This window comes from Theobroma cacao, chromosome 6, assembly GCF_053813885.1.
Source record: "Theobroma cacao isolate CCN51 chromosome 6, ASM5381388v1, whole genome shotgun sequence".
NCBI lineage: Eukaryota > Viridiplantae > Streptophyta > Magnoliopsida > Malvales > Malvaceae > Theobroma > Theobroma cacao.
In genome coordinates this window covers 10,292,545-10,305,762 of record NC_142644.1, presented here as the reverse complement: position 1 = coordinate 10,305,762, position 13,218 = coordinate 10,292,545, and the positions used below count along the sequence as shown (strand labels likewise).

The 13,218-nt window shown below is 34.7% G+C and overlaps 1 protein-coding gene across 1 annotated transcript in view; it reads right to left on the bottom strand.

Annotated features, from left to right (window-relative positions):
• SAR1 (SUPPRESSOR OF AUXIN RESISTANCE1) overlaps positions 1-13,218 on the bottom strand; it is a 31,307-nt gene that overhangs the window by 11,410 nt on the left and 6,679 nt on the right. The window contains exons 6-19 of the mRNA XM_018123731.2: positions 11,284-11,388; positions 11,084-11,181; positions 10,577-10,697; positions 10,073-10,255; positions 9,780-9,972; positions 9,091-9,662; positions 5,986-6,148; positions 5,559-5,836; positions 5,280-5,467; positions 4,216-4,292; positions 3,783-4,123; positions 3,210-3,278; positions 2,784-3,102; positions 2,452-2,577 (exon numbers count right to left, since the gene is read on the bottom strand). Of these exons, the coding sequence (XP_017979220.2) occupies positions 2,452-2,577; positions 2,784-3,102; positions 3,210-3,278; positions 3,783-4,123; positions 4,216-4,292; positions 5,280-5,467; positions 5,559-5,836; positions 5,986-6,148; positions 9,091-9,662; positions 9,780-9,972; positions 10,073-10,255; positions 10,577-10,697; positions 11,084-11,181; positions 11,284-11,388 (2,833 nt within the window). The remainder of the gene's footprint in view (positions 1-2,451; positions 2,578-2,783; positions 3,103-3,209; positions 3,279-3,782; positions 4,124-4,215; positions 4,293-5,279; positions 5,468-5,558; positions 5,837-5,985; positions 6,149-9,090; positions 9,663-9,779; positions 9,973-10,072; positions 10,256-10,576; positions 10,698-11,083; positions 11,182-11,283; positions 11,389-13,218) is intronic.

Here is a 13,218-nt window from a genome sequence, read left to right as displayed (position 1 = left end):
AGTCAAAGGAAAAGATTAAACAGCTAATTTCACCCATAATAAATGAGTTCCCACAATGTACACAGAGAAGGGTATTGTCAACAGCATAAACATGCACAACTTTGCATATGCCTTATTCAGGAAGTGTACACTAAATAGGACTTTCTCTGAAAAAATTAGAGCCCGATAGCATTTTGGTTGCACCACTTCGAAACATGCTATAGAATTGTGATGCAAGGCAGCTTGGAGGGCTGGGGTTTATGATAATAATAATAATAATAATCTGAAAATTCTTAAGAAAACATAGAAACAAAATAATAAAAAAGGGAATTAAGAATAGAGAAGATACTTAAGTTTCACATCAGAGGTCGTTGATTGTGTCACATAACCAAGAAGAAAGGAAACCTAAGCATCAAATCTGGGGTTCCTCAAAAGTCACACCTAAGGTTGATTGCATCACATAATCACAACAGTGAAAAATCTCTTACAATAATCTGTCTCCAAAAGAATACATTGATAATTATATATTAGCTACTACCAACCCTAATCCCAAAAGAACTAGAACTCCAATTCCAAGTAGGGCTTTAAAGAAAATACTTTAGATTCCAATAACTAACAAACTTGACGCTAAAAAACAAATCCTAATAGGATAAGGAAAAATTAACTAAGATACGAAACCCTAATAATATAAATGTAAAATATCAAATATAACTATAGATCTATAAAATATCACAATTAAGCCCCATAAATACAACAAAGTAACAAAATAAACTCTTAAATAAGCTAATCCTTCAATTAGCTTCTCTGCATTCTTCATCAAATCCTTCTAAAACATAGGACCAATCAAATGATTTACCTCTGTTGCATTCTTATTATGCAACTAAGATACCAATATGCCTATATACATTTTAGAGCAGCATCTCAAACACCAAACATCATGACAGAAATGAACTCCATTCCCACCTCCAACCTCAGAATGTCCCACCGACCTATGATATTCTTGCACAAACTCCAATTGAGACTCAACCTTTTGAGAAGTCCACTGGCAGTGGCATTCACAATACAAATAAAATATACTAAAGTTTAATGCTGCATAAAACCATCTATTACTCATGCCAGAAATTCAATTTAGAGTCAGGCCAAGGACATCAGTTTTGAAAGCTTTATTAGCTTAAAACCAGTAACTCCCACATTGATTGAATCAAGTCCTCATTGAAACTAATTATAGTTAGCTACATGAATCTTTCTCCACCACTTTGCATGAATACATGTTCTCAACACGATAAATAGAACAATGCTGCATGGACTCATATATGATCTCTAACATAGATACGTGTCAAGATGCCCTACTTACATTTTATTCAGTTTCAGACTGGCAGTGTACGATACAAGATTCCAAAAGTAGGATATCAGTTGTGTAGTCTATGTTTCTTATGATAATTTCATGAAACGTCAATAAATAAGATATCTTGTTTAAATTAGGATTTTCTTATGGAACTTTTCTTAAAAATACTCATTTTCAACTTGCATTAATTTTAAGTGATTGTCTTAAAAAGCTCAAGCCCATAAACTGAAGGTGGAATGTGTATAACCACCAGCAGGCAAAAGATTCGATGTGTCTGAGACAGAATCCTTTTCGAAGCCCAATTTTGAAGGGAAAATGAACAAAATCTGGACTAGGAGTCAATTCCTAATTCAAGCCCAATTTGGAAGAATAAGCTAGCTGGCATACAAATGTGCCATAAAACCCTTTTTCTCTTCTCCTTAAACATGCCACACTGCATAAACTCCTTCCCACTTGCCAGATATAAGACCTGCCTCTCTCCTCTTTACCTTTCCAGTTACCATTTAATGATATTTCACAAAGGCTCAGATTTGCCACTGCCTTTTCAAGCCAAGTGCATATCTGACAAAGCAAGAAAGCCCAACTCTCATAAACAATGGAGTGTCATAGCTTCCACGGTGCATTCAATCGAAATTAATCCAGAAATTTCCCTCTACCTTTCCCATCTCCACCTCTTGTTTTAATCACCTTGGTGTGAAGAAGCCAAGTCCAACGCCCAGAATATTCCCCCTTTCCCCCACCCACCCCAACTGTGTCATGTCCACTGACACAGGTATGGCACCCTAAAACAGCAAGTCCATGTTATGTAGCATAGATATCAGATACTTCACTACTGATTCTACATATTAGTTTTTTCAATCCATTTTTAAGCCTTTTCTTGCCTCTATTCTAATTTACCAATTTCCCACAACGACAAATGCTCACCCTGTCATACATGAATTCATTTCCTGCTACTCCTTTAATTCTGTCTAAATCATGCTTATTTACAGAGCTGGTCCAGCCTCAGAGAAATTAGGATGATTTTAGTTGGTAAACAGCCACTATAAAATGATAATTAAACTCTACAAGCATTAAGAAACGAAGTAATCTCAGAGAAAGAAAGGGGTGCAAGATTAAGAAAAAATTACCAGAATATGTCCACTTGATATTTGCCAATGAAAGCAGATATTCTGCTGATGTTAGCATAAACTCATTTTCAAGTTTTTCAATATCAACATAAAATTGCAGCCTCTGAGCTCGTACATCATTACCAGCTGCGGCAGCAAAAAGGAACATATTAAACAAGTTCATGCACAATTTCAAAAATTATTTGACTACTTTGAACAAATGAACAGATAGAACGAAGTACCAAATTGGTAAGTTATTCCTATAATGCTAAGATAAACATATGCTAGTTATGAAGACAACAAAAATGAGAACATCACAGAATAATGAAGCTCTTTGTTGATGCAATAATTACACTGTTCTTTGACTGTCCTTTTGGCCTTTTTACTAGGATAATGATCGTTCTGAAGAGGATGTCCCTCAGGTAGGGAATCAATCCACGCATAAGCAGGATGGACAAGATGCAGGGCATTGACAGCAGCAGAGAGTGCATTCAGCCTCTCATGCAGTGTAACTGACATATGCTGCTGATCTTTCAGAATTGACTCAGTTTGTAAACGAGCAGAATACAGATATATGTAACTTGCTGCCCTTCGCCAATTATGTCGGTGCATTTCAAATGCATAAAGCAATTTGTATGGATTTGGCTTTGCCAAGATATCTGTACGCTCCGCCTACAAATTATAGCGCAAAGGATGCCTAAGAGATCAATGTGCAAGAAAGAAAATAAAATCAAGAATAGAAGCGAATGAAGTTCAATCTCTGAGCAAGTATTAGATACCTTCCATGCAAGTTCTTGCTCAATCTTATCTGCTAAACCAATGAAGGGCAATTGACCATTGCAGAGAATCTGCAGTACAGAGAAAGGAGAAAAGAGTTGTTGATAAGTAACTTGTCAAGTGATTTGTTATCCACAGGCACACAAAATAAATTGGCCTCTTAGGAATGATAAAGCAAATACTGCAAAAATGGTATGGCAAATGAAGATGACAATTTGTGACACAGCAAGCAAAAATGGTACAATAAATGAAACAGCAAAAGAGAAAAGTTGCAATTCCCTATAAAAATTTACATCCTTTAAGGCTGATAACCATCATGAAAACCTTTCGTGATTTTCGTTGATGCAAAGCAATGATTTTCAAACAAATTGAAATGTCAACTCTTTCTTTCCTGAATTCTTTTAGGCTTTTTGTTCTTAGGATGTTGTCAAAAAGGCATTGAAATTAGCCATCAAGCATAGTGCAATACTTGAGCTTGGAACTAGCCATGTACAGACTACGACAAAATATGCATGATGCAGAACTCTGAGACAGAATAGTTGGAACAAAGAAAACAGCGAAATGGGTAAGAGAACCTTTATTGCTCCACGTTCATAAAGAACAATTATAAAGCGCCTTAAGCAGATGTACTTGCTCTCCTCGTCTGGATTTGAAAGTATTGCACAGTATGCATCATTCAGGAGATTAAGATCTAAAGTGAACTTGAAAAGATTTGCCCAAAGACGTCCTTTGATGGTAGTTGCTGATTCATTAGATGGATCTCTCTCATAGCCATCACCTCTAAGGTTAAGAGCATCGACTTGCTCCAGTGCAGCAAGAGCAAATTGGCAAGCACCTTCACTAATGTTATATTGCTCAAATAACTGCATTGCCCATTGATAATAATGAAGCTTCCATGCAGCAGATACATGACCATCTGGACCAGAAAAATTAAAATCATCTATTTGCTCAAGAAATTAAATTGTCCTATTTTCTTTGGAAACAACGACATTCTTAGGATAAACTCACTAAAACCAAGATACAGCAACCCTGATTCCTGAGATAAACTCTGCAAGGCCTGGGAGGCTCCTTCTCCTGATGCAGCTCTGCATAGAACAAAGCACCAACAACTCAGCTGAGGCATAAATAAAGTAACTGAATGATAATATACAAGCAAAATCCAGTACAACACCTGATGTGAATACTCATATCTAATCCAAACAGGATTTAGAGAAAAACAATATTTATCCAAGCATGAAATTCAGCTTAATTCAAGAAACTTGTTTCCAGTCCAAAAAAGAGTTATGGAAAGGAAATATTTGTCTAAGGCCAAATAAGAAAAAAATCTACTAGATAATAGAGATAAACGCCATTTATCGAAGACCACGAGAGAGATCCGAACCCATAGGCGAAAAAGACTTTTCCATTTTGTGCTCAAGTTCCTAAACAAATCAGATTCATGTTTTATCTCCAGAGTTGCCTCCAAAAGAAATATTCACTAAAGATTAATACACACACACACACACCAATGTGTTTAAAACTTTTATTGGTTGAAAACTAACATCCTTATTGACTACATTTCTAAAATGCCATGTTATATTCGTTAAGTATAATTATTCTTTACAATTATTAATTAATAATTGGATTTGTATTATAGATAAGAAAGTGTTTTGATTAGATTGAATTACTTTCATAAGATAGGTTTACTTCTAATATAATAGTAATTTATTTAAATGATAAAAGGGTTTAACCTATCATTGCTTTTCAATAAGGGTGTTATGGTTTATATTGAGTTGCTATAATTGATAAAATTTTCAATTCTAAGAATATTAAATTACTTATAAATTAATATTATAGAATTTCAATTATTTATGAATATTTTTAAAACTTATTTGAAGAAAAAGTATTGAAGGACTGAAAAATTAAATAATGTATGTATATGTACGTAGATTAATTAGAAACATATTTAAAGAAAGTAGTATTGGAAGATTAGAATATGAAACAGCATTAAGAGGAAGGAAAAGGTTAAAAATCAATAGGATGAAGTAGCAAAAAAATAATGGAGATTAGGATGTAGCTGAATTATCAACTACCTGAAGAAACAGCAAACAGCTTCACAGACTTTCCTCTCTTTCAGGATTCCATGTAACCCACGCTGTGTTTGAGCAAGAAGACAGCATCCAAGAATATGTTGAAGTAAGCACCAATCACCACTAGTATCTTGAATACTTCTGAATATCTTCTCCCCTCTTGCCTTGGCCTCAACAGTAGTAAGCAGGTACTTTGACAGGGTCAAATAAATTTCAGATAAACTCTCATAATATAAATTTTTAATGTAGAAAAGTCATCATTGTAAGAAATTGATGGCAAACCTCAACAGCATCATATTGGCCATGCCTAAGAAGGACAATTGCTAATTCAGTTGAGCGCCTCAAGAAGGAAGAGGAAACTTCCCCAGTATTTCCCCAAACAATCCAGCTAGTGAACTTCTGCACTGAACTAATAACGTCATGTGGATCAGGGAGACATCCTAAAGAAAGACATCTCTCATATCCAGAGGAACTTTGACTATTTAGTAGAAGTAAAGAGGCTAATGTGAAATCACATTTCCCGAGTTTCTCAATCCATGATCTTTTATTGATGTTGTTATCTGAAACATTGATAGAAACAGGGCAACTAGCAAGTCAACCAGCAAGTAATAAGAAATTCTTCTCTCACAAATTACAATAGTGACACTGTTATGTGGTGATGATTGCTGGTTAGCTATAGCAATTCAACCCAAGACCATAAGAAACTTACCAATCTGTAGCAATGAAAGTTGAGAACTAAAATCTTCAGTTGCAGGTGATTCTGATGGTGTTGTGCTAAAGAAGAGAATGATAAGCCACTCAGAAATAATTTCGTCAATCATTGGAACCAGCTCAAGTTGTATTCTAGATATGTCATCATGCGTCATGTTAATCTGGATTGAAAAAGAACTTTCAGATATCTGAATGTTAATAAAACTCATCATTTGTTTAAAAAGCCAACAAGATAAATGCATACAAATGTATATTAAGTCAAGAAACTAATAAAATTTGATTTGAGTGATTATATTTTGGGCATGTTGCTTCTGATGCTTGTCACTTGAAAAGGGAAAGACAATATGTCAAAACGAAGAAAACTGAATAAACAACTCAACTTGTTATGCACATAATACAAGTCTAAGATTAATTTACCACTGTTAAGAATGGTGACTTTTCAACATAATAACAATACCTCTGTAGAAATATTGCTCTCAAATCTCAGACTTGCTACTGCTAAGTTCCTATTAAAAGGGTGTCCAAACCAACAACCAAATACAATGTCACCATACAAAATACACAGTCAGCAACTGTTCAGAAAGGAGACAGTTCAAGATAATAATTATGTCTCTGTAGAAATTTTCTACTCAAATCTCACATTTGCTACTGCTTGGTGTCCTCTCAAAAGTGTGTCTAAAGTCTAAACTAGAAACCATACACAATGTCATTTGTTAATAAATTTTATTCATCACTAACAATAAAAACCACCACAATTTCATTACTAAGAAAAGGCTTGACCCATCACTACTGCTGTGTGTGTGTACATTCTTTTCCTTCATGAATGAAATGGAACTCAAGCAGAAAGTTCTTCTAGGGCGCATCATGGAGCATTCGAGTTAAAATAGAAAAAGAGTAGAGAAAATGTACAAGATAGGTTTTTCAATTAAGGTGCATTATGGAAGAGAAAATGAAGAGATTATACGAGGGTCAGAATTCTACCACTTTCCCTGCATTTGTTGAGTAACAAAAGAAAATGATAATTTTTAACAAAAAGAAATTATAAAGTCGAAGTGTATAACGAAATAACAGATTTCATTTTCTTTCTCTTATCATTCCCTCAAATTAGCTATATTCCAGACATCTAAGTTACATCTTTTTTTTTTTTTTGGATTTGGGGAAGGGGGATTCGAACCCTGATCTTTAAGTAGGGAGATCATGCACCAACTAACAAACCAAATGCTCGGGTGCTATTGAAATCTTTTTATGATTTGTCTCTAACAAAATAAAATGAGATATAGGGTTTGTCATACTAAAGTACAACAGAAAGATATCAATAGCATAAAAAGTTCTTGAGAACTTTCACTGTACCTTTGGAATGAACTTAAATTTCTTAATAGCATCATGGATCCCCATCTTACCTTGAAGTACTAGTGTTCATTAAGCATAGTTGCTTCATCAGGCTGCAAGTGCGCCCTTAATTAGTCACATGCCAACCTTATGATTTAGGACAGCAATGAAGGAAACTTCTTTCAAAGCCGAATAAGGTTCGAATTAGTCTTTGAAGGGGTATGAAGTACATATGGATTTAGGGACTGAATTTATCCAGCGAGGATAAGTATATTGTTTAGGTGAAGTAATCACTAGTTGATGCAGGTTTTAAAAAAGAGTCTTTTTCAAGCATGTGAAGCAGATAATTTTTAGATCTGATTTATGGTTATAGAGGGCTAAAAAATTAAAAGCCACAAAAAGAATCCCAAATCAACAATAATGTTAGTTAAGCAAGACTTGTAGTAAAGGCTTGGTACATGACTTTTCTTTTTAAGTTTTGCTTCAACCAAATGGATGGATGTAACCCCAAGTATCAGTTTGTACATTATGAGATTAGTGGTACATTACTAGTATACCCAATCCCTCCTCTGCTCTCATCCTCCATCCCCCTTCTCCCCTAAAAAATGTGCAAATATCACTAAAAAATTGCTAATTTCTAGGAAAATAAGAATCCATCAATAAAGACAAAATAAAATAGCCCCTAACAAAAAAAAGGGGAGGGGGTGGGGAATCCTTCAATTAAAAGGACTGTCTCATTTCTCCAACTAGCATTCCTTAGTCCATGCACAATATTTAGAACAAAGGTTTCTGTATGGCAAATTAGACAAAGGCAAAATGTACGAAAAAGCAACTCTCCCCAATGATGCGAAGCATTAAAATTTCTGGGGAAAAATGAAAAAATACCTATGAAAAACAAACAAAAAAAAAAACATGTACTAACTATACGTAACAAAGTTCTTAAAACATATAATTCATCATCAACCTCTAGTTCTATCTCTAACAAGTTACAAATCGACAATATTGCCATATATATTCTTGTCAAATAAAGATGTATATTCCTTCGCAATTGGAAGCAAAACTCGTTAAAAAGAAACGAAATTAAGAAATTATGGAGCTAAGCAACTAAGGAACACCTTTGCTCTTTAAGAAGCTCACCTAGGCCCACAAAAAAAAGAAAAGGGACTGCACCTTGGTACAGGTGCCTCACCTAAAGGTGAAGCTCATTCACTGATTTGCACTTTGCCTAGTGCTTATGCGTGTATCTTAACTATTATCCTATTTCAAGATTTATATGGAAAACAACTATGGCTACTTCGGTGTGCACCTAAAGAAATGAAAATTACTGATTTCCAAATGATTTCCTTTTCAAAACAGATGGTCCTAAAAGTTCCATCTTATTCTTTTTCTTATTTTATTTTAGAAAGGGAAAGCATTCTTTACTAAATAAAGTCTAATAAAGTTGCAATCTTTTAGAAGGATCATTATCTCTTAAACAGCAATCTCATAAACCTTTAAAAGCAGTTCATTAAGCTCCAACAGCGTGACAAACACAAAAATAGCCTCCCAGACCTCCTCTTGGATCACACAGAGAAAACCAATGTAAACTTTAAAATGATCACATATCAAGAATTCCTTCAGAAGATACATAATGAGGTAAATTCTCTTCTCTGTGGAAACTATGACTAAGTCAGACACAAGTGCACAACTGAAAAGCAGGGCTGTGCATCCAATCTAATTTCTTTCATAACAAATTGGTAGAGAACAAAATACAAGAGAAAAAGCAACAACTGACCTGCCCACCAATGTTCATCAGATAGCTTACAAAAAGAAGGATGTCCAATGCAGACTCAAACATAAACTTTGCAATCTGGCAGGAAGCCTGGACCAAGATGGAATTGTTTAGACAAGATAATGTTTCAGCACCTGGATCCTGTGTAAATTTTTGAGGGACAAGAAACTGTAAATAGCTCTCTATGACATCCAAGACTTTTTTCCAAGAGGCAGCTTTTTTGCACAGAACATGAAGAGATACTAGCATGTCAACAGAGAATTTTCTTAGATTTTTATGATCTATCAGTTCCCTCTCCCAAGCAACATCAGCCCCAAGACCAGACACATGGCCTACTCCTGTTGATGAACCATATCCAGTTTCTAAAATCTTCACCAAGCGAGGAACAATCTCTTCAGATGAAATAATCTGTCTACCAACAAATGATTCATAAAAAATAAAAGAAGCTGTTTTGCCCAATTGTTGGCTAATGTTAATGACACATCTGAGCACTTCGAAAAGAATCTCACGATCAGAACTGTCATCAAATAAATCCAATCCAAAGCTAACAAGATCACCAAGATCTTCTGACAATCCTAGCAGAATAAGAAAGCATGAAAGTATATACTGAAACGGTTAAAATAAGAAAGTAGGGTGTGTAAGCCAAGTACACTTTAAATTGTAGCTCATGAACAGAAAGATCTCTATCATACCATCAATTAGTAGCTCAGCATTTTCCAAACCACGAAACAAAGACACTGAATGTTTTCTGATTAAACCAACAGCGCCTGAGGTAGACTGTACAATCAAACAATATGGAGCATTGTTTTTACACCAGCATTCAAAATAGCGACAACAAAAATTTTTCCATCCTTGGAAGATTGATATAGGACTTTCAGCAATACTCTGACAAAAAATTTTCAAAAGTTAGAACCCGACAAGAAATCCAGGGAACATAAGATATGCTACAGAGGAACAAAGACTGCAACAATGAAGCAAAGAAAACCTCATGTTCAACAAGTGAAAGAATTTCCTTTTTGAGTCCATCAACAGTTAAGGACTGAAACTCATTATCAGTCCAATGCTTGCGATAATCTAGAAAAGTTGCACGTAGAACTATATTTTGGCAAACCCCAGGATGAAGAAGCCTGCGTAGGAAAATGGAAGATACAAATGGCACAATATGATCCTGCAAAATTAAAAAAAAAAAAAAAAAAAAGATGTTGTAAGCAGCATATCTGTGACAAACATTTATTGGAGTACAAAAACAAAAGAAACAAAAATGAAAAACAAACCAAGCACAACAAAGAACTGAAAGTAGAAGTAAAACAAAAGCATTAAAATTTTTTAATATAAAAAGGGGATCAAGTAAGAAGCAATGTGCTAGATTCTGATGCTGTGGACAGATATAAAAGAAAAGAAACTAAGCAGTAGGCAGTCAATAGAACATAAATACAAAAAACAGCTCCACCACAAAAGTCCACCAAGAAAGCAACATAGAAGGCAGCACCTTTCCAGATGAAAAAATTGAACGGGCTATTGATATAAGATCATCTGAAGTATGTTCCAAACTCTGAAACAGCTGGTCTGCAATAAATTCTTCCTGTAAAGCATAACAGTGTGCTTCTTCCCTGGCAGTAAGGTTATAGAAAAAAGTTTAGCGTAAATAGTTAGTACTGTGAAAAATCCAGCAATCACCAAATTCCTAAGGGAAAACACTAAAGCACCAATGTGCTTGTTTGTGTGTGCTTTAGCCGTATCTATGACTCTTGACTGCTTTTTGTGCTAAATGAACACACACACACACACACACACAGAGGGGCCACCAACTATGAAAGTTTAATCAAGAATGTAAAGCATACATATAACAAACACATCTTCAGAAACAAAATGCTTCACAAATTATAGCCACAATAAGTCTACACATGAGTATTACATAATCATGCAGCAGAATAAATTATGGTAAAACCATGCATTAGAGTAAAATAGATTGCTGGTTAGGCATGTGAAATCTCACGTGGTACTACTTCGGTGGAACAAGTGGTGATATCCCAATCCATTGTCTTTTAATATCCAGATCTTGTCTGAAGTAAGTTTGACATCAATGCATCCCCCCTGACAAAAGAGGAATAGTAAGATATCCAGGAAATAATTAAAACATCAATTTCAAATGAATATTAGCAAAAGATAAAATATATGGAAAAACCAGTTTGTTACCTCATCCACAGGAAAACTTTTTACTGAAGAGTCAACTGACAAGATCATCCTGTCCCCCGTACCATAGCAGAGACTATAAATATAAATCATCTCCATACCAACTTCCTTCAAAGTTAAGCCATGAAATCGATCAACATTGAAGCAAAGAGAGATGGCATAATAAGCTAGAAATCAAACATATCTTTCAATTAAACTCAAAATCTTTTATAAAAATGTCATACAAATATTAATTAATGTTTTTAGCATCTTTCATTTATCTTTTGTTATGTGTGCAGTGCTTGACAAAGCCGAAATCTTCAAGATAAAACTAAAACCATAAAAGAAGAATTCATTCGACTATGTGATGTAAGAGTTCAAATAACCTAGAAATAGTGAGACCAAATGGCATCAAATGAAATGAGGAAAGTCAGCAGCCAAAATTGACAGATGTAATTGCTAGAAAATCTAGTAAGCAGCATTACGGAAGTTATATATATGTAATTGGAGGGTTTAATTGATAGGATTTGGCCTGTAATTTGTGTTGAGTTATGCTTTTAGAGGTATAAGGACTTGTTTGTGGCCAGAATTAGGAAGAATACAAGAAGTTACAGGTACTCTTCCTGTTATATGAACTGCATAAGACACTATAAAAACAGAAACTTAAAGAAAGAATAAACCAAATGAGCAAGAAACAATTGCAATTTCTTTGACAAACTCAGTGAATAAATAGTCTCATTAAAAACCAACTCTACTGAATTGTTTAAAAAAAAAAAACAAAGATCAAAGACTTTTATGAATCTGATTGCACTAGAATTCTTAAAATCATTAAATTTAGGGAAAACACCCAACTCAAATAAGCTAATGGCCACAATAAGTACCTAATACTTTAACTATATTCTAAAAAATAAGCAATGACCACAGTCCCCAAAAATGCTTGTCTCTTTGTCATTGGATCTTACAATTCACCTTGTGACTCATTCCTTCAGTCAAGCATTCTCCGAATATCGATCAATCTATCACTCCATAACTGGCCACTCAATCATTCTCGGATTTTTGGTTATATGGTCACACTCGAGATTATTATCTACTTCTGTAGCAGGCTTTTTGGACATTTTCTACGATTAGAAGGACAAACTATAACAACACAGTGTGTTTTGTAGCAGATAATGATGAGTTAATTTTCAATCCAGGACAGTATCGCAGATTAGTTTGGAAGTTAAACTACTTGTAGTTACTCAACCAGATATCTCTTTTGCAGTGAGTGTAGTTCATAAGTTTCTTGATGCTCCATGAACCAGCCATCAATACATAGTAATATGCATTTTGAGGAATCTTAAGGGTGCTCCAAGACATGGTCTACTCTACAAATATCATGGCCAAACTTAGATTGAGGGTTATTCTGATGCACATTGCACTGGATGTCTGAAAGATATTAAGTCTGTTACTATCTACGGTATAGTAGTTGGTTGAAATTTAGTATCCTGGAAAAGTAAGAAACATACTGCTATTGCAAGATCAAGTGCTAACCTGAATCAAAGAATAAAGCCAAGGCTCATACAGTCATACCACTTGTCAACTGATTTGGATGAAAAACTCAATATAAGAGCTTCAATTTGTGGCCTATAAATCTCATAAGTGACAACCAAAGCAACCATACACAATGCTTCCGATCCAGTGTCCCATGAACGAAATAAGCGTATTGAAGTTGATTGTCGCATAGTCAGAGAAAGACTTTCAAGAATGAGATTCAAACAAGTTCAGTGAAATCTATGGATCAGTTAGCAGATTAAGCACTAAGCTGTTAAGACTGTTCAAGAGTGTCTAAGATCTGTAAGAAGCTCGGAGTCATAAGCACCAGCTTGAGGGAAGGTGTTATAAGGTGTATAGTGTATAGTAAGGATAACATCATCTATTGTACCTTATACCTCCTAGTATAAATACAAGAGGTTAGCATAC